This window comes from Schistocerca cancellata, chromosome 1 (assembly GCF_023864275.1).
Source record: "Schistocerca cancellata isolate TAMUIC-IGC-003103 chromosome 1, iqSchCanc2.1, whole genome shotgun sequence".
NCBI lineage: Eukaryota > Metazoa > Arthropoda > Insecta > Orthoptera > Acrididae > Schistocerca > Schistocerca cancellata.
Window position 1 is genome coordinate 312,122,760 of NC_064626.1, and position 24,872 is coordinate 312,147,631.

The 24,872-nt window shown below is 44.8% G+C and overlaps 1 protein-coding gene across 1 annotated transcript in view; it reads left to right on the top strand.

Moving 5' to 3' along the window:
* The window catches only part of LOC126172823 (uncharacterized), a 103,243-nt gene that overhangs the window by 66,306 nt on the left and 12,065 nt on the right, over positions 1–24,872 (top strand). Inside the window, exon 6 of the mRNA XM_049920910.1 lies at positions 9,963–10,116. Coding sequence (XP_049776867.1) covers positions 9,963–10,116 — 154 coding nt within the window. The remainder of the gene's footprint in view (positions 1–9,962; positions 10,117–24,872) is intronic.

The window sequence follows — 24,872 nt, forward strand, 5'->3', positions numbered from 1 at the left end:
TTACGTATCTTTGCAAGAGTTGGCATTACGGTGAACTTAGAAAAATCTGAATTTGGTCGTTCTCAGGTGAAATTTCTCGGTCACATTATTTCTACAGAAGGTATTCTTCCTGATCCAGAAAAATTAGACGCTATTCGTAATTATGCTGTTCCTACCACAAAACGTGATGTTCGTAGTTTCCTTGGTGTCTGTAATTTTCTTAGAAGCTTTGTTAGATTGGACAATTTGGCCACACCTCGTTTATGTGAACTATCCGGAAAGAAATCTAATTGGTGTTGGGATGAGGAAGCTCAGTCAGAATTTGAACAACTTCGTGATGCCTTAGTTGCTGCCCCACTTCTTTCACATCCGGATTTATCTAAAGATTTTTGTTTGGCAACGGACTCATCATACAAAGGGCTAGGTGCACATTTATTTCAAGAGATAGAAGAAAACGGCGTTGTAGTACAAAAGACTATTGCATTTGGAAGTCGTGTTCTCTCGAAATCAGAAAAGAATTATTCGATTACGGAACTTGAAGCTTTGGCTGTTGTTTGGGCTTTTACAAAATTTCGCACATTTTTGTTTGGCAGACATACTAAGGTTTACACAGATCATCGAGCTCTGGAATTTCTTATGTCGACAAAATTAACTCATGGCAGATTGTCACGATGGGCGTTGTACCTACAGGAATTTGACTTTAGTATTGTTTACATACAGGGTTCTTCAAATATTGTTGCTGATGCTTTATCACGTGCACCTATGGGTTTGAAACAAAGTGCTTAAGAGGACTGCAAGGAAAACAATTATTGTTTGTTGTATATTCAAGGTGTTGCGTTTGAGAACTTTATTTCGTCTTCGCTCCAGGACATCGCTAATGAGCAAAATAAGGATCCAATCTGGAAGGACATTAAGGAGAAGTGGAGGAGAAAGGAAAGCGTAGCGATTAGACAGCATTATTTAGTTCGCAATGACATTCTTTTCAAACGAAAATCGGTCGACAACTCTGTTTGGTTAGTTTGTATTCCTGATGAGTGGGTTAATAAGCTGATTTGGTATACGCATTTCAGTTATGCACACTTTGGTCCCAGAAAATGCTTTCATAAATTACGAGAAAATTGCTACTTCAATAATATGGAAAAACGTATTCGATTTGTTCTTGCCAAATGCAAATTATGTCAAAAGGCTAAGCCGCCGACAGTTTCTCACAGAGCACCATTGTTTCCTATCATTCCAGCAAAATTAAAGGACATGGCTGCAGTTGATTTGTTCGGTCCAGTGGTTCGATCTACTAATGGTTTTGCGTACATTTTCGTAGCAGTGGAGTTGACATCAAAATATGTGTGTTTTACACCGTTACGCAAAGCAACAGCTCGTTCAGTATCTAATGCTTTCATTAACCATTTTCTTAAAGAAGTGGGTCATGTTGATAAGGTTATATCAGATAATGGATCACAGTTTCGTTCTAAAATTTGGCTTCGTACTCTACAGCGTCGTAAAATTAAACCCATTTTCATTTCACTTTTTCACCCTCAATCTAACGCTTCAGAGAGATGGATGAAGGAAATCAATAAATTGTGTCGTCTTTATTGTCATCAGAATCACAGAACGTGGGATCAGTATCTTCATATTTTTCAAAACATTCTGAATGAACTTCCTAATGACTCAACTTATTTACCACCTATACTGATATTAAAAAACAAAGCACCGACAAATCACATATCTGAAATCGTTCCTTTTCCGCCTACACGGAAACTGCGGCATTCTGAAGTTGTCAACCTGGCTCTACAAAATATTGCATCTGCGGCTGCTAGAAGAGAGAAATCAGCTAAGCGTCCTGGTCGTTTAAAAATCTTGTCAGTTGGTCAGAAGGTGTTAATCAAGGCTCATCGTTTGTCTCACAAAGGAAAAGGCTTGTGTCGGAAATTTTTTCTGCTTTATAACGGTCAATATAGAATTCGCAAAATTATTCATGATAACACTGTCGAAGTAGAAACTCTTAAATCACGACGCTCTAAGGGAATACATCATATATCTAACGTTAAAATTTTTGTGGAATGATATACTTTTGAAAAATTTTTTGTAGAATGACATACTTTTGAGAAACTAACAGTTGTATGTAAACACACGGAGAGTACAAGGATACCGCGCTGTGTTTTGGCGGCGGCATATACTCAAAGCAACAGTCAAGTCTGCGCGCCGCACAAGGCAGTCGTTGACCGCAAACAATCACTTCCTATGTCACGCGCCTACAGCTGATCGAGCGCTCAGTGCGAATGCACTGACAGCCGTAAATAAATACACAGTCTAATTTCTCCGACTAAATTCAGTATAAAGCTATAGTGACTTGATGAATTCTGTTATTAACATTCAGTATTTTTCAGGATACGGTTCTATAAAATATTTAAGAACTTCAGGTAAATTCTGTGCGTGTCCGACGTTAAGACGACTTGCTATCGAGAAAATTTCAGGAAAAATGTCATTTCGAAGAAGAAAGTAATAAACTAAAAAATTGAGTTTATTTTTCAGGTAACATATTTCCACTTAGGTACGTACTTTAGACGTAATTTGCTGCTCGCGATTACGTGATTCATACTTTGTGCTAATTACATGTTCAATGAAATTACTTGTGAAGCGACGTGCTTGCGTACGTTAACTGATTTTTACAATGATTATTAATGAACTGGATTGTTACTTGTGTATATTATGCGTCGCTTGGCTGCACTGCTTTTTCACTGATGTCATATTTTTAATTATGTGCCTGCTGTGCCTATTTATTTAAATTATAATTGTCACCTGATTAATTGTGCTGATGTGGTTAGGTATGTAAGTTATACTTTGTGATTTATCTGCTTGCGCCTTCATGTTTATTTATTAAGATTACATATGAACATTTATTTGCTTACAATAATACGATGCTAATTACCTGTTTGCTGCTATGCGTATGGATTGTATACTTATACATCTCTGTTTGTCGTCATAACTACTCTTTAATTTGGTATATAGAAATGCTGATATAGTGTGTACAAACATAGAGTTTAGGTCACACTATTGTATTAATTACAGATTGTTCGCTTGGCAGAGCCTCCTTGTAAGAATTGTGCTGCATCCACTTGTTGACATTCTGTTCACTACTGGTATATTCACTCGATATTGCTTGCCTTGCTTACGCTCAGTGCCTTATATTTTTAAGATAAGAAAATGAACTGCTATAATTCGACGAACGACATTAGTACAAGAAACTTCATAGAAGTCACATGAGCTGGAGGTTTTATGAAAGCTGTATAAATGTATGCCAATAGGAAGGAAGCTAACGACATGACATACCAACACAGTTATTACACTGCATTTTTCGTGAGCAATTGAAATAGGAAGTGACACTTGACACAAGAAATACTCCACATGTTTGCTTCTGTTTGCCATAATTCTTGAAGTGGTGTACACACTGTGAAATATTAGGATCATTCACACTCCGTAATCGTACTTAATTACTGAGAGTTATTCGAACTAAGTCTGTTAGAGGTCATGTATGCATTCTTTGTTTATAATTCATAATGAGTAGAAGATTTTGGTCAGATGGATTACACAGAGGTTGTGTGTTGACAGTGTGTCTTCGGATTGTATGGGATGAGGAGGTTTGCATTAGGATTTTATCTGTACTCGATCGAGGAGACTGACTAGAGGAAAGAGTTGTTATGGAAGTGAAATGATACTGGCAATAAGGTTTATATGTATCGACGTATTGAAGAGGTATTATTGAGGTATTGAGATTATATGAAGTTGATTGGAGTTTTGGTGTATAAGAGGTAAAGTAAGTGAGGTGCATATTTTTTTTTTTTTTTTTTTTTGTTTTTTTTTTTATTGGTCTACACTCCTGGAAATTGAAATAAGAACACCGTGAATTCATTGTCCCAGGAAGGGGAAACTTTATTGACACATTCCTGGGGTCAGATACATCACATGATCACACTGACAGAACCACAGGCACATAGACACAGGCAACAGAGCATGCACAATGTCGGCACTAGCACAGTGTATATCCACCTTTCGCAGCAATGCAGGCTGCTATTCTCCCATGGAGACGATCGTAGAGATGCTGGATGTAGTCCTGTGGAACGGCTTGCCATGCCATTTCCACCTGGCGCCTCAGTTGGACCAGCGTTCGTGCTGGACGTGCAGACCGCGTGAGACGACGCTTCATCCAGTCCCAAACATGCTCAATGGGGGACAGATCCGGAGATCTTGCTGGCCAGGGTAGTTGAATTACACCTTCTAGAGCACGTTGGGTGGCACGGGAACATGCGGACGTGCATTGTCCTGTTGGAACTGCAAGTTCCCTTGCCGGTCTAGGAATGGTAGAACGATGGGTTCGATGACGGTTTGGATGTACCGTGCACTATTCACTGTCCCCTCGACGATCACCAGTGGTGTACGGCCAGTGTAGGAGATCGCTCCCCACACCATGATGCCGGGTGTTGGCCCTGTGTGCCTCGGTCGTATGTAGTCCTGATTGTGGCGCTCACCTGCACGGCGCCAAACACGCATACAACCATCATTGGCACCAAGGCAGAAGCGAGTCTCATCGCTGAAGACGACACGTCTCCATTCGTCCCTCCATTCACGCCCGTCGCGACACCACTGGAGGCGGGCTGCACGATGTTGGGGCGTGAGCGGAAGACGGCCTAACGGTGTGCGGGACCGTAGCCCAGGTTCATGGAGACGGTTGCGAATGGTCCTCGCCGATACCCCAGGAGCAACAGTGTCCCTAATTTGCTGGGAAGTGGCGGTGCGGTCCCCTACGGCACTGCGTAGGATCCTACGGTCTTGGCGTGCATCCGTGCGTCGCTGCGGTCCGGTCCCAGGTCGACGGGCACGTGCACCTTCCGCCGACCACTGGCGACAACATCGATGTACTGTGGAGACCTCACGCCCCACGTGTTGAGCAATTCGGCGGTACGTCCACCCGGCCTCCCGCATGCCCACTATACGCCCTCGCTCAAAGTCCGTCAACTGCACATACGGTTCACGTCCACGCTGTCGCGGCATGCTACCAGTGTTAAAGACTGCGATGGAGCTCCGTATGCCACGGCAAACTGGCTGACACTGACGGCGGCGGTGCACAAATGCTGCGCAGCTAGCGCCATTCGACGGCCAACACCGCGGTTCCTGGTGTGTCCGCTGTGCCGTGCGTGTGATCATTGCTTGTACAGCCCTCTCGCAGTGTCCGGAGCAAGTATGGTGGGTCTGACACACCGGTGTCAATGTGTTCTTTTTTCCATTTCCAGGAGTGTATATGGTACAAGGAGGATGAAGATAGCAGACTAGAACACTAAAATGGAAGGAAGATTGTCTACACACACTTTGTTAAATCACTAAGCAGTATGTACTTTTTTTTGGAGAGAGGAAGTTGCATATCTTGGCACACTGACAGTTGTTCAGCAACCGTACATTTTTATTTGGCTTGGCAAACATTGGTCTTGACATGATGACTATGACGCTGACTTAACTATTATTGACTGTTATACACTGCTGCCACTACTACTTGATACACAAGTTGAACATAAAATTTTGACAGAATTGAATTACACAGTTAACAATATTCAATTACACAGTAGTACTTAATGTGGATGAAAGATGAGTGAGTGTGTTTTGTGTGTTTTCCTTTCCTAATCCTACCCACCTATCTCCTAAATATTATTTTATTTGTTTGTAGTGGCTTGCACTGACACCCATAAATATTATAGGTTTACTGATGTTTGTGTATTTGTAATAGTTATATGACAATTATCTGATATCATTTGTGTGTTATGATTTGTATGATTAGTGTAAGAGCATTGTAAAAGCATTTGTATGTGCATTCAAACTATTGTTCATGCTTGAACTGTCTGATTAGTGATGGTGAATATTGTGAACTGTTACCTGCACTTTTCAACATGATGTGTGACACTTAGAAATGTTTAATTTCTACTGATTAACTGTGTGATCAGTGATAGTAAATATTATGGACTGTTACTTGTACTTTTTCTACATGATTGGTGCCAATAGGACATGTTTAATTTCTGCTTATAAACTCGGATGAATAGTGTGTTCAGTGATAGTGAATATGATGGACTGCTCTCTGCACCTGCTCATCATTGCTGGGTGCAACTGATGGAACTGCCTTTATTGAAATGATGTCACTTGTTGCTCTCTGCACCTACTCAACAATACTGGGTGCACAGATGGAGCTACTTCTTTGGAAATAATGTCATTTGTCGGTGTCTGCACCTACTCAACATTGCTGGGTGCCACTGATGGACCGATTCTACTGAGATGATGTCACCTGTTGCTGTTTGCACCTACTCAACATTGCTGGGTGCCATTGATGAACTGCTTCTACTGAGAAATGTGACTTGTTGCTGTGTGTACCTCTTCAACATTGCTGGGTACCACAAATGGAACTGCTTCTACTGAAATGATGTTACTTCTTGCTGTGTGTACCTCTTCAACATTGCTGGGTACCACAAATGGAACTGCTTCTACTGAAATGATGTTACTTCTTGCTGTCTGTACCTCTTCAACATTGCTGGGTGCCACTGATGGACTGCTTCTACTGAAATGATGTCACCTGTTGGAGTCTGCACCTGTTCCACAATGCTGGGTGCCACTGATGGACTGCTTCTACTGAAATGATGTCACCTGATGGTGTCTGCACCTACTCAACATTGCTGGGTGCTACTGCTGGAACTGTCAACCACTTGTTATGATAACATTTTATGTGAATATTTGTATAAACTGATTTTTTGTGTATTACTGTTTGTGAAAAGTTATAAGACTCTTACCTGCTCATATTCGTCATTGCTGACGCTATCGATTGAATTGTTTAACCACATGATATTTGTGTAAACTATTATGTAAAGTCATATGTATGAAAGAATTTGTATTCCTTACTGTATTTTATATATTAGGCTATTGTAAGGTCAGTGCAAAGCCAAAATTTTATCTAGTTATAAGATACTTGCGTATTAATATTATCTTTTATTTTTGTCTGTATTTTTTTTGACGAATTTGGTGGTATTTTCACCACCAATGCTGGCAAAAATACCATCAAATTCTAGCCCGTGGAGGAAGGGCATATGAAAGGTGGCTACACTGAGCCACAGCGCCAGAAATCGCGCCAGAGAGTATTGTTCCGCCGCCTCCACTGGCAGTGATTGAGACGTAGCGGCAGGCAGTTCTTGCCGAGAAGTTGTGGTGGACACTGCTTGTAGCTGAAGTTAGAGTGAGATGCGGTAGTGGAGAGTGTTGTTCCATGTTTATGCAGTTATTTGATGGGAGAGATAGCAGATGTTGTTCCAATGGAGATATTGTAATGATCTGAGTGCTTTTCGTCAATATAAATTAAGGTAACTAACTACTGTTCTTTATTTTCTTATTATTTGTGTGTCCTGAATAATGCTTCATTACAGGTTCAGTCAACAAAGCATCTGGCGTGTGTTCTTGTATTAGAGTGTAATTCTGGGTTTCTTGCACAATTATAGTATTTCTAATTTTCTTTTATCACGTCAGTATAAATGATATTTAAAAATTCTTGTCTTGTTGAAGAAGAACCGTGCCAGATGTGCGTTGAGTCATACTACCACATACAGAACAGCTACACTTGTGCTTATTGTTTCGTAGGTTTTATAGTTGCTGGGGACTTAATTAATTAATTGTGTTAACGAAAATTTTCATTTCATTCTTTGTTGTTCTATGCAGTCAGATTGCGTAATAATACTAGTCAGGGCCAGCCGTTTACGAGACTTGCGTAATCGGACAGACAGCTACAAAAAATATTTTCATTAATATTTAATAAGCCCCCATGCAACGTTCAGCATCACTTGTGCCCATATGGCCACTCCGAAAATTTTGAAATACTTATAAACTGTTCTAATCGAAGGTGCAGAGTCACTGTAATGTTTATCAAGCTTTTCTTTAATCTCCTAAGGCGCTTCTCCTTTCCTAAAGTAATGTTGAATCACCACACGAAGTTCTTTTTAGTCCATTTTGTGACAGTCACTCGACGTCCTTGATTCACACGAATGCCAAGCACGAAGAAATAGACCAATATGGCTGAAACTTGGTGCGCGTGCTTTCCAAAGATGCTACCAACTAAACATGACCTCGATATTCGCCCGTGGTGCCGTCTTTCGGACTTTGCACGGACTTTTTAAGCGCCCCTCGTATAGTGCATACGGATAACTAGTCATCAAGCGAATAAAAGGTGAAAATTAGCATCTTGGAGTGGTTTTTCGTACTACTTTTCAAAATAAATTTAGTTTTGTGAGCGAAACACAATTGAACGCTTCGGTTTTAACCCCACCTCGCACTCCCCCACCCTCCCCTCCCAGAGAAATCAATTTAATCCATCAGGGGGTAATTCCCTCCAGGTTGGGAACCACTGCTGTAGTACAATGCAAATTACTTCCTGATGTGTAACACGTCTCCCATCACCCAGACCCTCTTTCTTTCCAGTATTCTCCATTTGTTCTTCGCCGATTCTGCAGACCTCCCCTGTTCATTCATGATGTTATCAGTCCACCTAATATGAACGTTGTTCTGTGTCTTCATATCTCAAAAGTTTCGGCTGCCTTCATTTCAGGTTTTTCCAAAATCAGTATTTAATACCATGCAAAAATCTCCTCCAAACGTACATTCTCACAAATTTCTTCTTCAAATTAATGCCTCTGTTTAATACTAGTAAACTTCTTTTGACTAGGAATGCCCTGTGTGATTGTACTAGTCTGTTTACATGTCGTCCTTGCTCAGTCCGTCATGTGTCGCTTACCTTCCAGGATAGCAGAATTCGTCGTCACTAAGTTCGGTATTAAGTTTATAGCTAACGTCATTTCTCCTGTTCCTCATTTCGCTTTACTCTCAGTCCAAATTCTGTGCTCGTTACACTGTTCATTTCATTAAACAGTTCCTGTAATTCTCCTTCGCTTTCCCTGAGAGTAGTAAGGTCATGAGATAGTCTTACAACTGATGTTCTTTCAGTCTGAATTATAATCCCACTCTAGAACCTTACTTTCCGCCACTGCTTCTTCGATGCATATCTTGAGCAGTAAGAACGAGAAAATGCATTCCCGTGTTACAAGCTTCCTCGTCAGAGTGCTCCGTTTTTGGTCTTCCTTTCATATTCTACTCCAGACTCCTCTTGGTTCTTGTACACATTGCATACTACCCGTCTTTCCCTATAGCTTGTTCCTGTTTTTCTCAGAATTTCGAAGATCTTACAGCATTTTACTTAGTCGAACACTTTGTCTGTGCCGACAAATCCTAGAAAGTCTTGATTTTTGAGTGTTATAAGGAGCAATATTTGTTTGGCAGGAATTTGTTATCATAATTGCTGCGCGGAGTGTCCGCGTGGTTTAGGGCGCTATGTCAGGGATTGTGCGGCTCCTCCCGCCGGAGGTTCGAGTCCTGGCTCGGGCATGTGTGTGTGTGCTTGTGTGTATGTGTGTGTGTGTGTTGTTGTTGTTGTTAGCTTAAGTTAGTTTAAACAGTGTCTAACTCTAGGGACCGATGACCTCAGCAGTTTTGTCCCTTAGGAATTCACATATGTTTGAACATTTTATTAACATCTGTATTTGCATTGACTGACAAGCGAAGTGGATGTTACGAATTCGTTCAATCCTTTGGTATTCGGTGGGACGTTGTCAGAGATTTAATTTGAAAAATTTAATCAGAACCATTAGAAAAAGACACTTTTGAGCTGTGTTTGTTTGGTATATGTCTAGAACGGTCTTAATCAGGTTTCTACAAAGCTTCCCAGCTTTTTAAAGACAGTATGAACCTAACGTTGTTACAAGACAGTTTACGCAGCGCTTTTACAAATTTAGGGGCAAATGTCTGGTTAGTAGGAATGCTTCTGTAAGGCATGACTATTTAATTAATGCTTTTATCATCTTTAAAAATTTAAGGAAACCTCGAAGCGCACGCTATAAGCTCAAATGCTGTTTCAGGAATCCAAGGGTCCTTTGCTGGCATGGACGATTTTCACAGCCGTAGTAACAGTACTGGGAATGGCCCTTTGTCCCTTGACTGTGGAAATATACTTCTGGGACAACAATGTCAACCTAGCCGTCATCATACTGTGCAGCGGTTTCACAAATGTAGGTGAGTGCCAATGTCATATACATTTTAAGCCTTTTCAATTCTATGTTCACTCACATAATTCTTAATTTGGTTTTACAAAATCACGGCAATCGAGGGGTGTGCGGATATTCCTGACTCATCATCCCTGTACTGTAAACTCGTCTCAGTACATCGAAGGTAATATGAATTTAAAATTTCTGATCACACATCGACCGCCATGATTTCGTAATAATGCATTTTAATTGTTAATGCAGGTTACCTCTGCGTATTTCTCAAAGAGATAGTTGTCTTAGTTTTAGAATTTTCGTAATGATTCAGATTAAGAAAGCATGTGTTGAACTGTTTGGGGGCATAGCCGCGTAGCCGATTTTGTTCTGCACCCAGTTTTAAAACGACAGAGCCAGTCTTCTTCAAATAGTCCGAGCAGTAATCTTGGTTCTAAACTGTGACGCACTGTTGATGTTGCTCTTTTACCTGTAACTGAGCCCGCTTCCTGCTACCCGCTATTCCGAACCCCCCACCCCCCCGCGCCCCCACCACCACCACACCCACTTCCAAACCCCGCTAGCACCTCTTCCTGTTCAGTTGTTATCCCCTTGCCATGCCTTTCCCGGGTGTCGCCCTATCGTGTTGCGTAAGTTTACCACTAACCTCGATCATCTGAGTGCCGGACCGCACAAACTTCGTTTTAACTGAATCCTTCACTACCGCTGTGTCTATACAGGGTGTTACAAAAAGGTACGGCCAAACTTTCAGGAAACATTCCTCACACACAAAGAAAGAAAATATGTTATGTGGACATGTGTCCGGAAACGCTTACTTTCCATGTTAGAGCTCATTTTATTACTTCTCTTCGAATCACATTAATCATGGAATGGAAACACACAGCAACAGAACGTACCAGAGTGACTTAAACACTTTGTTACAGGACATGTTCAAAATGTCCTCCGTTAGCGAGGATACATGCATCCATCCTCCGTCGCATGCAATCCCTGATGCGCTGATGCAGCCCTGGAAAATGGCGTATTGTATCACAGCCGTCCACAATACGAGCAGGAAGAGTCTCTACATTTGGTACCGGGGTTGCGTAGACAAGAGCTTTCAAATGCCCCCATAAATGAAAGTCAAGATGGTTGAGGTCAGGAGAGCGTGGAGGCCATGGAATTGGTCCGCCTCTACCAATCCATCGGTCACCGAATCTGTTGTTGAGAAGCGTACGAACACTTCGACTGTAATGTGCAGGAGCTCCATCGTACATGAACCACATGTTGTGTTGTAGTTGTAAAGGCACATATTCTAGCAGCTCAGGTAGAGTATCCCCTATGAAATCATGATAACGTGCTCCATTGAGCGTAGGTGGAAGAACATGGGGCCCAATCAAGACATCAACAACAATGCCTGCCCAAACGTTCACAGAAAATCTGTGTTGAGGACGTGATTGCACAATTGCGTGCGGATTCTCGTCAGCCCACACATGTTGATTGTGAAAATTTACAATTAGGTCAAGTTGGAGTGAAGCTTCATCCATAAGGAGAACATTTGCACTGAAATGAGGATTGACACATTGTTGGATGAACCATTCGTAGAAGTGTACCCGTGGAGGCCAATCAGCTGCTGAAAGTGCCTGCACACGCTGTACATGGTACGGAAACAACTGGTTCTCCCGTAGCACTCTCCATACAGTGACGTGGTCAACGTTACCTTGTACAGCAGCAACTTCTCTGACGCTGACATTAGGGTTATCGTCAACTGCACGAAGAATTCCTCGTCCATTGCAGGTGTCCTCGTCGTTCTAGGTCTTCCTCAGTCGCGAGTCATAGGCTGGAATGTTCCGTGCTCCCTAAGACGCCGATCAATTGCTTCGAACCTCTTCCTGTCGGGACACCTCCGTTCTGGACATCTGTCTCGATACAAACGTACCGCGCCACGGCTATTGCCCCGTGCTAATACACACATCAAATGGGCATCTGCCAACTCCGCATTTGTAAACATTGCACGGACTGCAAAACCACGTTCGTGATGAACACTAACCTGTTGATGCTACGTACTGATGTGCTTGATGCTAGTAGTGTAGAGCAATGAGTCGCATGTCAACACAAGCATCGAAGTCAACATTACATTCCTTCAATTGGGCCAACGGGCGGTGAATCGAGGAAGTACAGTTATACTGACGAAACTAAAATGAGCTCTAACATGGAAATTAAGCGTTTCCGGACACATGTCCACATAACATCTTTTCTTTATTTGTGTGTGAGGAATGTTTCCTGAAAGTTTGGCCGTAACTTTTTGTAACACGCTGTATTTTGGAAAAGGATTCTGCCTCGAGGAAGCTTATTTTCTTCTTTTTCACCCATGTTTCAGTGAAATTTCACCATTATCAGAGTGTTTATTGTATTTTCTTTATGTAACTTTCTGTCGTCTGTAGTATAGCTGATATTTTGGTACACGTCGTCATGACTATGGAGCTGCACTCACGAAAGCACACTATGTCACTATTTACGAAAAGTTTCATTTACTAAAATACACTTACCTGAACGCAAACAAGGGCCCGTTTGATCTTTGATCTCAGGTGAATACCTGTTTGCAATGTTTCCCGTCACCTTTATTTTGAGAGTCCTTCATTAAGCTGATTCATAACCTTTGATTCAGCATCAATGGTGCAAACAGCACGCGGTGCCGTAAAATGTGAAGCGCTGTGTGCTGGCCTGCAGACAGGGAAGTGACCCAGACCTGCATCGAATACGTGCAGCACATAAATCAGAGACGGTTCGGTGCAACAGCTAGCTTGAGTCCGGTTTCTTGCCAGTTCTCCACCCTCGTTTACGTCAGTGCTGGGGTGGTACCCCTCTCCACCTCAAAAATAGAAAACACAAACAGTTAAAATACACAGAACCACGTTTTTGCGGTTCACTACATATTGGTGCATAAAACTCACGTCCCACTTAGGTTAAATAACGACTGTGTCGAGAGTAAGGGTACCAGACTACAAATTTAAAATAAGTTTGCCAAATTATAAAAACAAGAGACCCCGGGCGACGGGATAAACATTAGGAAAGAGAGGGTGCACAGAGACAGAAATATAGCATTAATGCCTACAGGAAAATTAAAGAGACCTTTGGAGATAAGAGAACCACTTGTATGAACATAAAGAGCTCAGATGGAAACCCAGTTCTAAGCAAAGAAGGGAAAGCAGAAAGGTGGAAGGAGTATATAGAGGGTCTATACAAGGGCGATGTACTTGAGGACAATATTATGGAAATGGAAGAGGATGTAGATGAAGATGAAATGGGAGATACGATACTGCGTGAAGAGTTTGACAGAGCATTGAAAGACCTGAGTCGAAACAAGGCCCCCGGAGTAGACAACATTCCATTGGAACTACTGACGGCCTTGGGAGAGCCAGTCCTGACAAAAGTTTACCATCTGGTGAGCAAGATGTATGAAACAGGCGAAATACCCTCAGACTTCAAGAAGAATATAATAATTCCAATCCCAAAGAAAGCAGGTGTTGATAGATGTGAAAATTACCGAACAATCAGTTTAATAAGCCACAGCTGCAAAATACTAACACGAATTCTTTACAGACGAATGGAAAAACTAGTAGAAACCGACCTCGGGGAAGATCAGTTTGGATTCCGTAGAAATACTGGCACACGTGAGACAATACTGACCTTACGACTTATCTTAGAAGAAAGATTAAGGAAAGGCAAACCTACGTTTCTAGCATTTGTAGACTTAGAGAAAGCTTTTGACAATGTTGACTGGAATACTCTTTTTCAAATTCTAAAGGTGGCATGGGTAAAATACAGGGAGCGAAAGGCTATTTACAATTTGTACAGAAACCAGATGGCAGTTATAAGAGTCGAGGGGCATGAAAGGGAAGCAGCGGTTGGGAAGGGAGTAAGACAGGGTTGTAGCCTCTCCCCGATGTTATTCAATCTGTATATTGAGCAAGCAGTAAAGGAAACAAAAGAAAAATTCGGTGTAGGTATTAAAATCCATGGAGAAGAAATAAAAACTTTGAGGTTCGCCGATGACATTGTAATTCTGTCAGAGACAGCAAAGGACTTGGAAGAGCAGTTGAACGGAATGCATGGTGTCTTGAAGGGAGGATATAAGATGAACATCAACAAAAGAAAAACGAGGATAATGGAATGTAGTCGAATTAAGTCGGGTGAGGTTGAGGGTATTACATTAGGAAATGAGACACTTAAAGTAGTAAAGGAGTTTTGCTATTTGGGGAGCAAAATCACTGATGATGGTCGAAGTAGAGAGGATATAAAATGTAGACTGGCAATGGCAAGGAAAGCGTTTCTGAAGAAGAGAAATTTGTTAACATCGAGTATAGATTTAAGTGTCAGGAAGTCATTTCTGAAAGTATTTGTATGGAGTGTAGCCACGTATGGAAGTGAAACATGGACGGTAAATAGTTTGGACAAGAAGAGAATAGAAGCTTTCGAAATGTGGTGCTACAGAAGAATGCTGAAGATTAAATGGGTAGATCACATAACTAATGAGGAAGTATTGAATAGAATTGGGGAGAAGAGAAGTTTGTGGCACAACTTGACCAGAAGAAGGGATCGGTTGGTAGCACATGTTCTGAGGCATCAAGGGATCACCAATTTAGTATTGGAGGGCAGCGTGGCGGGTAAAAATCGTAGGGGGAGACCAAGAGATGAATACACTAAGCAGATTCAGAAGGATGTAGGTTGCAGTAGGTACTGGGAGATGAAGAAGCTAGCACAGGATAGAGTAGCATGGAGAGCTGCATCAAACCAGTCTCAGGACTGAAGACCACAACAATAACAACAATGTTTTATTGAAATGTTTTAATTGCAGATGTTAATAATGAAGTTGACCAGTTTCAAATGATAAGCAGCCTACACCAGAACTAATGAAAAGAAGAGACAGAATGGAAATAGATACACTAAAATACGAAAAATAAAAAACTTCATCCACATCCAGTAGGCTAGTCACAAGTGACATGTCACAGTAATGGTTTCGGAAATTACAAACTACGTTTCTTGCTTCTGCGTCACACTTAAAACGGCGAAATAAACTATATCAGTAGAAATTCACAAGAGAATAGGAAGAGAAATGGAAAAGAACCAAATAAAATACAGGAAGAAGATTTCAGTATTGCACAAAGTCCCTGAAAACAGAAGTAATGAGCTGATTAAGAAAGAGCTTGTTTTTGATGACAGTGTAGTTAATCTTTCTATTATTGTAGTTAACAGTGATACTACTGTACAAAAGGCTTCAATACAGCATTACTCCTCACTTCAACGCATAGAAAATTAAGGAAGTGCTAGATGAAATGAAAGTGAATGCTGAAATAGCTAAAATAAGTGGATTAATTGTGACAGACAGATATTAAGTCAAAATACAGTCAACAAAAATACAGTGAACAAAAAGTAATAATGTCCAGATGCTTAATGATGCAGAGTACTGGAGTCTGACGGTCTCTCTGGTGGATGGTGGAGGAGCTATTTTTCTGGTATCACTGCATGGCACCAGAATTTTGTAGGTTACTTAAAATTTACTAACTGCAGTGGTACACCACTTTACTATTCTACAGAAGCGAAGCGCAGTATTTAAAGAAAAAAAAAAGCCTTCGCAATTCAACACCCCCAAAGGGCAACATACGTGTACACACTTTATAATGAAAACTTTAGAGCCAATTCAAAGAAACAATACAACGCCCTGCACTGCCAGGACGTTGTGACCACACAACACATCACACGGTCATCTTAACTTTTCACAGTCCAAGTTCCAGTTTTTTAAAAACATAACGTACGAACCACGGGACAGACCACCAGTACCTCCCCCTTTTGGGTTACATCAGTAGCAACAACCATATACGGATGATCCAGAATCGCCAACCCTTTGAAATAATGAAATTTTTGCCGCCAAAGTTGAAACCGGAGGCAGTCCTTACAACATTTCACAACGGCCACCACAAGACAAGGAGTATCAAACGCACCATTTCTAGAATGGTAGCACCTACCCTGTAACCGTCGTTTCCATCACTTTCCTACGGTGCACATGCTTTCGAAGTTCTCCTTAGCAATAAGAAGCTTATAAAGCACAGCTGTTGTCGGAACCAGTCCTTGCAATAACTCACAACGGCCGCACCACAAAACAGGGCAAAGAAATCAACACATCGCACACAGTTCAATAATAACACTAACAATTCGCAGTCTGTACCGGCACTTTAATACCATAGGAAACACCGTCAAGAAGCTAAGGGACCAACATTCTCGTATTCAGTAGCCGTGGCAACACCACACAGCTTCTTATGGTCGGCGCGGGTTATCGGCGTTGTCTTATTAAAGTAAAAATAAATGTTACAACCATCCTGTTCATCACTTAACCGAACCCGACTGTCATCGTTGAAGAAAGACAACGGGAACGATAAACCGAGCCTAACCACTGATCATGTCTTCTCTCTCCAGTATCCTGACTGAATCCAACTAATAGTCAAAAAGATGAACAGCACCATAGAACTAAACTACCAAAGACGCATTTCAACACTTTCGCAGAGCTTATCGCCAACGGACACACTTGCTGTCGGCAGCACAACTCTGCCTCGTCGCTGTGACCGTAAACACCGGCGGTCAAGAACGGAGCGCCAGGCCCCCCCTGCGGGTCCGGGGATTAGAATAGGCCCGAGGTATTCCTGCCTGTCGTAACAGGCGACTAAAAGGAGTCCATCCCCCTCACGGGGCTAGTTAGTGCCTGCGTCCGGAGACGGACGGTTCCACGACCTATAATTGTGGTCTTTTTGGTTTTTCACTTCTCGTTTCTTCCTTCCTTCCTTTTGTTGGTTCCTTTCTTTGCTCTTATCCACCTCACTGTCTTCCTTACTCTTTCCCTTGACTTCTCCTTGCCTTCTCATTGCCTTCTACTCCTTGCCTTCTCATTGCCTTCTTCTCCTTGCCTTCTCTGGTCTCCGCCTCGGCGTTTGAGACACTGTCCTCTTTCTCCCTCTCTCTCTTCTTTTTCCTCTTCTTCCTTCCTCCCTGTGCGTGACTGAAGGCCGACCCACGCGTTCGCACGCGTAGCCGGTGACGGGGTAATGCGTAATTCCCCGCCCTGGGTAGACATGTAAGGCACGCGCGTACCCCCTGGTAAAGGCCAGGCCCGGGGAGGGGTGATTGCCTGAGCTGATACCTTCTGACCATGCCGATTGGTCCCTCCGTCTGTTTCTCGGGAGGTGTGACCTGAGGTGTAAACATTCACCTAAGGCGGGAGTGCCCTCTGAGAGCGTCCCCACAAGTAAGGAGCGCGCCATCGGAGACGCTGGCAATCATGGGGGATTCCTCCGCAATGCATTCTACTCCATCTCTCTCGACTTCTGCCCAAAAACGGAAACGTGACCAGCCACCAGTGACAAAAGTACTACCGCCTGCCCCACAGTTCCTCGTCGTTTCTCGATCTGAGGACGGAAAGGATTTTTCCTCTGTCAACCCTTTCGTTATCCAGAAGGGCGTAGATGCCATAGCTGGATCTGTCAAATCTTGTTCCAGGTTGCGTAACGGTACCTTATTACTAGAAACTGAGAGTGCCTTTCAGGCACAAAAACTGCTTCGGGCCACACTCCTGTACACGTTCCCTGTCCGGGTGGAGGCCCACCGAACTTTGAATTCGTCTCGTGGTGTAGTCTATACTAGCTCCCTCGACGGATTGACTGACGAGGAGATTCAATCTTTCCTCGCTGAGCAGGGCGTGACGGCTGTCCATAGGGTCATGAAAAAGGTCAACAATGATCTTGTACCGACCCGGACACTTTTCTTGACCTTCGATAGTGTTAAGCTGCCATCGCGCATCACGGCGGGCTACGAGGTTATTTCTGTTCGCCCCTATGTCCCGACACCTACGCGCTGCTACCAGTGTCAGCGTTTCAATCACACTCGACAGTCTTGTTCCAATGCGGCTAAATGTGTCACTTGTGGCAGGGATGCCCATGAGGGTGACTGTCCACCTCCGTCTCCTCGTTGTGTGAACTGTCAGGGTGACCATGCCGCATCCTCCCGCGACTGTCCTGTCTATAAGGAAGAACGCTGTATCCAAGAAATTCGGGTCAAAGAGAAAGTGTCCACCTCGGCTGCTCGCAAGCTATTGGCTAGTAGGAAGCCCACGCTGTTCCCAGCGGGGAAATACAGTACTGTCCTCGCCTCTCCTCGGACTACCAGGGAGGTAGCAACCCAGACATGCGATCTGACCTTCAGCACCACGGTCGTCCGTTCGGCCAGTGCTAAGATCGCGCGGTCGACGTCTCCTCTTCCTCCCATCACCCCACAGACACCAGCCCCTTCATCAGCTTCTGCTAAGACGAAGACCCCGAAGTCAGATGCACGGGCCTTCAAGAAGGAACCATCCCGTGCAGACTTCCTACGTACCTCGACCTCCCAGCCTTCGACCGGTACTTCCACCAAACGTCCTTCCAAGAAGGCTCATAGGAAGCACAGTTCTCCTTCTCCGCCACGGCGCATTTCTTCTCCTGCGCCACCCAGCGGTTGCCGCCCCAGGCCGTCATCCGTTTCGCCTGGCCGCACCGCTGGTAGCCGAACATCTGGCCGTTCACCGGCGGAGGAAGCTCCCCCTCCCGGCCATCCTCCCAACATGGCCGATGAACCTATAGACCCAATGGACGATGACTGTCCGCCTACTGATAGCGGCGGCAGTGCTCGCTCGAAGCCAGGCCCTCAGCGGCCTTCGAGGTGACCCCTTCTTTCATCTTCCTTTTCTTACGATGGCACTTATTCATTGGGATATTCGCAGCATTCGCTCCAACCGAGAGGACTTGAAGTTGCTGCTCCGCTTGCACCGTCCGCTCGTCGTAGCCCTCCAGGAAACGAAGCTACGCCCATGCGATCAAATTGCCTTGGCACACTACACCTCTGTGCGTTTTGACCTACCCCCTGTGGTAGGTATCCCAGCTCATGGAGGGGTTATGTTGCTGGTCCGGGATGATATTTACTACGATCCCATCACGTTGCACACCGGCCTGCAGGCAGTTGCCATCCGCATTACTCTCCCCACTTTTACGTTTTCCATTTGTACCGTTTACACTCCATTGTCATCTGCCGTTACCAGGGCAGACATGATGCAACTTATTGCTCAGCTACCTGCACCATTTTTGTTAACTGGAGACTTCAATGCCCACCATCCCCTTTGGGGCTCTCCAGCATCCTGCCCGAGGGGCTCCTTGTTAGCAGACCTTTTCAACCAGCTCAATCTTGTCTGCCTCAATACTGGCGCCCCTACTTTTCTTTCGGACACATCTCACACCTATTCCCATTTAGACCTCTCTATATGTACTCCCCAACTTGCACGCCGGTTTGAGTGGTATGCACTTTCTGATACATATTCGAACGACCACTTCCCGTGTGTTATCCATCTCCTGCAGCATACCCCCTCTCCGTGCTCCTCTAGTTGGACCATCTCCAAGGCAGACTGGGGGCTCTTCTCTTCCAGGGCGACCTTTCAGGATCAAACCTTCCCAAGCTGCGATCGTCAGGTCGCACACCTCACGGAAGTCATTCTCGCTGCTGCTGAATATTCCATCCCTCACCCTACTTCTTCTCCACATCGCGTACCGGTCCCCTGGTGGACCGCAGCATGTAGAGACGCTTTACGTGCTCGTCGACGTGCTTTACGCACCTTTAAACGCCACCCTACAGTGGCGAATTGTATCAGTTATAAACGATTACGTGCTCAGTGTCGTCGTATTATTAAAGAAAGCAAGAAAGCCAGCTGGGCTGCTTTCACAAGCACCTTCAACAGTTTTACTCCTTCTTCTGTTGTCTGGGGTAGCCTGCGCCGGCTATCTGGCACTAAGGTCCACTCACCAGTTTCTGGCTTGAAGGTCGCGAATGACGACCTTGTGGCCCCTGAGGCTGTCTCCAATGCCTTCGGCCGCTTTTTCGCAGAGGTTTCGAGCTCCGCTCATAACCACCCTGCCTTCCTCCCCCGCAAACAGGCAGAGGAGGCTAGGCCACCTAACTTCCGCTCCTCGAATTGTGAAAGTTATAATGCCCCATTCACCATGCGGGAACTCGAAAACGCACTTGGCCGATCACGGTCCTCCGCTCCAGGGCCTGATTCTATTCATATTCAGATGCTGAAGAACCTTTCTCCTGCGGGTAAAGGTTTTCTTCTTCGTACATACAATCGCATCTGGATTGAGGGACATGTTCCCGCATGCTGGCGCGAGTCTATTGTTGTCCCGATTCCTAAGCCGGGGAAGGACAAGCACTTGCCTTCCAGTTATCGACCTATCTCGCTTACCAGCTGTGTCTGTAAAGTGATGGAGCGAATGGTTAACTCTCGATTGGTTTGGCTGCTCGAGTCTCGACGCCTACTTACCAATGCACAATGTGGATTTCGTAGGCGCCGCTCTGCTGTTGACCATCTGGTTACCTTGTCGACCTTCATTATGAATAACTTCTTGCGGAAGCGCCCGACCGCGGCTGTGGTCTTTGATTTGGAGAAGGCTTACGACACCTGTTGGAGGGCGGGCATTCTCCGCACCATGCATACATGGGGCCTTCGCGGTCGCCTCCCTCTTTTTATTCGTTCCTTTTTAATGGATCGACAGTTCAGGGTACGTGTGGGTTCTGTCCTGTCAGACACCTTTCGCCAGGAGAATGGGGTGCCACAGGGCTCAGTTTTGAGCGTCGCTCTCTTCGCCATAGCGATCAATCCAATAATGGATTGCCTCCCAGCTGATGTATCAGGCTCCCTTTTCGTGGACGATTTTACCATCTATTGCAGCGCGCAGTGTCCACGTGTCCTGGAGCGCTGTCTTCAGCGTTCTCTTGACCGTCTTTACTCCTGGAGTGTCGCCAATGGCCTCCGTTTTTCTGCCGAGAAGACGGTCTGTATTAACTTCTGGCGCTACAAAGAGTTTCTCCCACCGTCCTTACGACTCGGTCCCGTTGCTCTCCCAATCGTGGAGACAACCAAATTTTTAGGCCTTACATTTGACAGGAAACTTAGCTGGTCTCCACATGTGTCATATTTGGCCGCCCGTTGTACCCGTTCTTTAAATGTCCTCCGTGTTCTCAGTGGTATGTCGTGGGGAGCGGATCGAACCGTCCTACTTTGTCTATATCGGTCGATCGTCCGCTCCAAGCTGGATTATGGGAGCTTCGTATACTTCTCTGCACGGCCATCCATCTTACGCCGCCTCAACTCCATACAACATCGGGGTTTACGACTTGCGATCGGAGCATTTTATACTAGTCCCGTAGAGAGTCTTCATGCTGACGCTGGCGAATTGCCACTCACCTACCGGCGCGATATACTGCTTTGTCGGTATGCCTGTCGGCTACTGTCAATGCCCGACCATCCGTCTTATCGTTCCTTTTTTGACGACTCTCTCGACCGTCAATACGGGTTGTATGTCTCTGCCCTGCTACCCCCTGGAGTTCGCTTTCGTCGCCTCCTTCAACACCTTAATTTTTCACTCCCTGCAACCTTTAGAGTGGGCGAGAGCCACACGCCACCTTGGCTCCAGGCTCAGGTCCGCGTTCACCTTGAACTCAGCTCGCTCCCAAAAGAGGTTACCCTCGGTTCGGTCTACCACTCCCGTTTTTTAGAACTTCGTTCGAAGTTCATCAACATGACTTTCATTTATACAGATGACTCTAAGACCAATGACGGGGTCGGGTGTTCCTTTATTGTCGGGGCACAAAGTTTCAAATACCAGCTCCATGGCCATTGTTCGGTCTTCACAGCTGAGCTCTTTGCCCTCTACCAGGCTGTTCTTTACATCTGCCGCCACCGACATTCTGCTTATGTCATCTGCACCGATTTCCTGAGCGCCACCCAGAGCCTCAGTGATCCGTATCCGGTTCACCCTTTCGTGCACCGGATCCAACGCTCTCTTCGGCAGCTGGAGGACGTCGGTTCTCCGGTTAGCTTTATGTGGGTCCCTGGCCATGTCGGTATCCCTGGGAACGAAGCTGCAGATGCCGCGGCCAAGGCTGCGGTCCTCAAGCCTCGGACAGCTTCTTGTTGTGTCCCTTCGTCAGATTTTAGCAGGGTTATTTGTCGGCGCATTTTATCGCTGTGGCATGCCGATTGGGCTGCCCTTACAGCCAACAAGCTTCGGGCATTGAAACCTCTTCCCGTGGCTTGGACGTCCTCCTCACGCCCTTCTCGGCGGGAGGAGGTAGTTTTGGCCCGGTTAAGAATTGGACACTGCCGGTTCAGCCATCGCCATCTGCTGACGGCTGCGCCGGCGCCGTTCTGTCCATGTGGGCAATTGCTGACAGTCCGCCACATTTTAATGTCGTGTCCGGATTTTAACGCACTGCGTCTCGATCTTAACCTGCCATGTGCTTTAGATGCCGTTTTAGCGGATGACCCACGAGCAGCTGCTCGTGTTCTTCGTTTTATCAATTTGACAAACCTCACTAAGGACATTTGATGATGCTGTTTTTTAATCCTATGCCTGTCAGTCTGTCTTTTATCGTGTTTTCCCTTTTAGTTGTTGTTTTAAACTTGTGCCTCGCGGTGCATTCTTAACGTCGTCAGGGCGCTAATGACCATTGAAGTTGTGCGCCCTAAAACCACAAAAAAAAAAAAAAAGGAGCGCCAGGCCTACCTAGCAGTACTACTTGCTGTCACCTTTGACGACGCTAGCGCCACCGCACCATCTCTCGGGCACCTAGGTACAATCAACCGTCCGTGAAAGACAGAGGAACTGTGGTGGAACCACAACGGCGCGAAATACAAATTGCCATAGGAGGAAGACAAATCGCACAGCACAAAATCAGAAAATCTCCTCCACCTCCTCTTTTTCCTCCTCCTGCTTCCAGTCCGAGGAGTGAGTGTATGCCCGTTTTGAAATCAAAGGACTGTAACAGAAATATTGTCGCTATATCTTCATTGGCCTCCTACCAGCTCTAACCCCCCCTCCCTCCTCCCTCTCCTCCCCGTATTATCCACCTGGGCTCCCTCTCTCTCCCCCACCTTCCTTTCTCCCCCCATCCTGTCTCCTTTGTCTCCCTCTTACTCCACTTCTCCTCCCCGGGCTTCCAACCCTTACCCTCTCTCCTCCCCCTCCCTTCTTTCTCCTACTGGCACCTTCCCCCCTCCTCCCCCTTGCCTTTCCTCTTCACTCAGTGGCAGTCCCCCCCCCCCCCCTTCATGGTGTTGGTGTCCTCCTTCGCTGATGATCATCGCCACAGTGGTTCAGTGCGCCAGTGTTTTTCAACAGTATTTTTCGGTGTCCTACGTTCGTGTCTCCAACTGAATGTCTACATTTGATTCAACTGTTGAACTCATTTGTGTGTACTGCACCTACAGTCAAACAACTTCATTTCTACCATGTTACGTTTTGTCATCATGTTTTTCTCTACATATTTTTTCTATTGTCTTCTATTGTATCTAATGTTGTCCCATTTGGCCGAAAAGCGGCGTATGTAGGCCACTGCTGGCCCGCCTCGTATGCGGAATAAAGGGGAAAAAAAAACTTCATTGGCTAGGCTGCACAACGGCATATGAAGCTGCTGCCAGCCCGACCCCCCCTCCCCCCTCCGCCCTGGGGGCAACCGAAATTCAGGGTGATTATACGAGGGCTGACTGAAAAGTAATGCCTCCACCTTCGTAACTCTTCAACAGTTGGCAGCATTGGTATGCTGCAGGTACTGGCTTCTTTCGTAGTCTCTTCTCTACAGCTCCTGTTGGCAGAAAGCCTTAGCACTCAACAGTTGTGTTGTTACAATGTAAAGTATGGAACCCGGACCAGACGGTCGGTCAATGTGATTTAAGCAACGTGCAGTCATTGAATTCTTGACAGCAATAGGTGTCACCCCAAAGGAATTCATCAGAGAATGAAAGCAAATTATAGTGATTTCGTTGATGTGAGTACTGTGCGTCGATGGGCCAGTAAGTTTAAAGATGTTGAGGTGGGAACATCTGACCTCACAAAGAGTTGGACGTCCTGTGACAGCAACCACCGAGTTTCACAAGAAAAATGTTGACAGATCGAATTAGGGCGATGTCGTATCGCTCAGAGAGAAATTGCAAGCACAATCGGCATTTCACAAAAACGTGTGGGTCACATTATTGCTTTGCTAGGCTATCAGAAAATCTGTGCACGATGGGTAGCCCAGATGCTGACTCCTGAAATGAAAGCTCATAGACTTGAAACTCGCCAGGAACTTCTCTCGCGTTACGAGAAAAAAGGTGACGCCTTTCTCCATTAAATTGTGACAAGAGACGAAACGTGGGTACACCATTACGACCCGGAGACGTTGAGAGAACTGTGAGACTGTGGTTGCGGAAACAGAGTGTTGACTTCTTCCGTAATGGCTTCAGAAAACTTGTTCGTCGTTGGCAGAAATGCATCCAATTGGCTGGTGATTGTGCGGAAAAGTGAATATTAGTAATTAAAGATCACATTCTAAGGATTATTTCTGCTTTTATTTATTAAAATATTCCAATCCGAACTCAATTAAAGAATGTGGAGGAATTACCTTTCATTCAATCTTAGTAATTAAACTATCAAACCGCTGTAGAAATAACACCACTGCTCAGAATGACGTCATATTGCAACGGAATAATATCTGAGAAGGGGGAAAAACGTATGGCAGAAGAAAAATACATAGTTACAAAATGTAGCAATAGATGGCGCTGTAAGCATCATAATTTAATAGTGGTCGACTAAAAATGACAAATGAATCATACAACAATGCGTAACGTGTACGTTTGATGTTAAGCAAATTGTATTACTCAGTGTGCATGAGTGTATAGGTGAGATA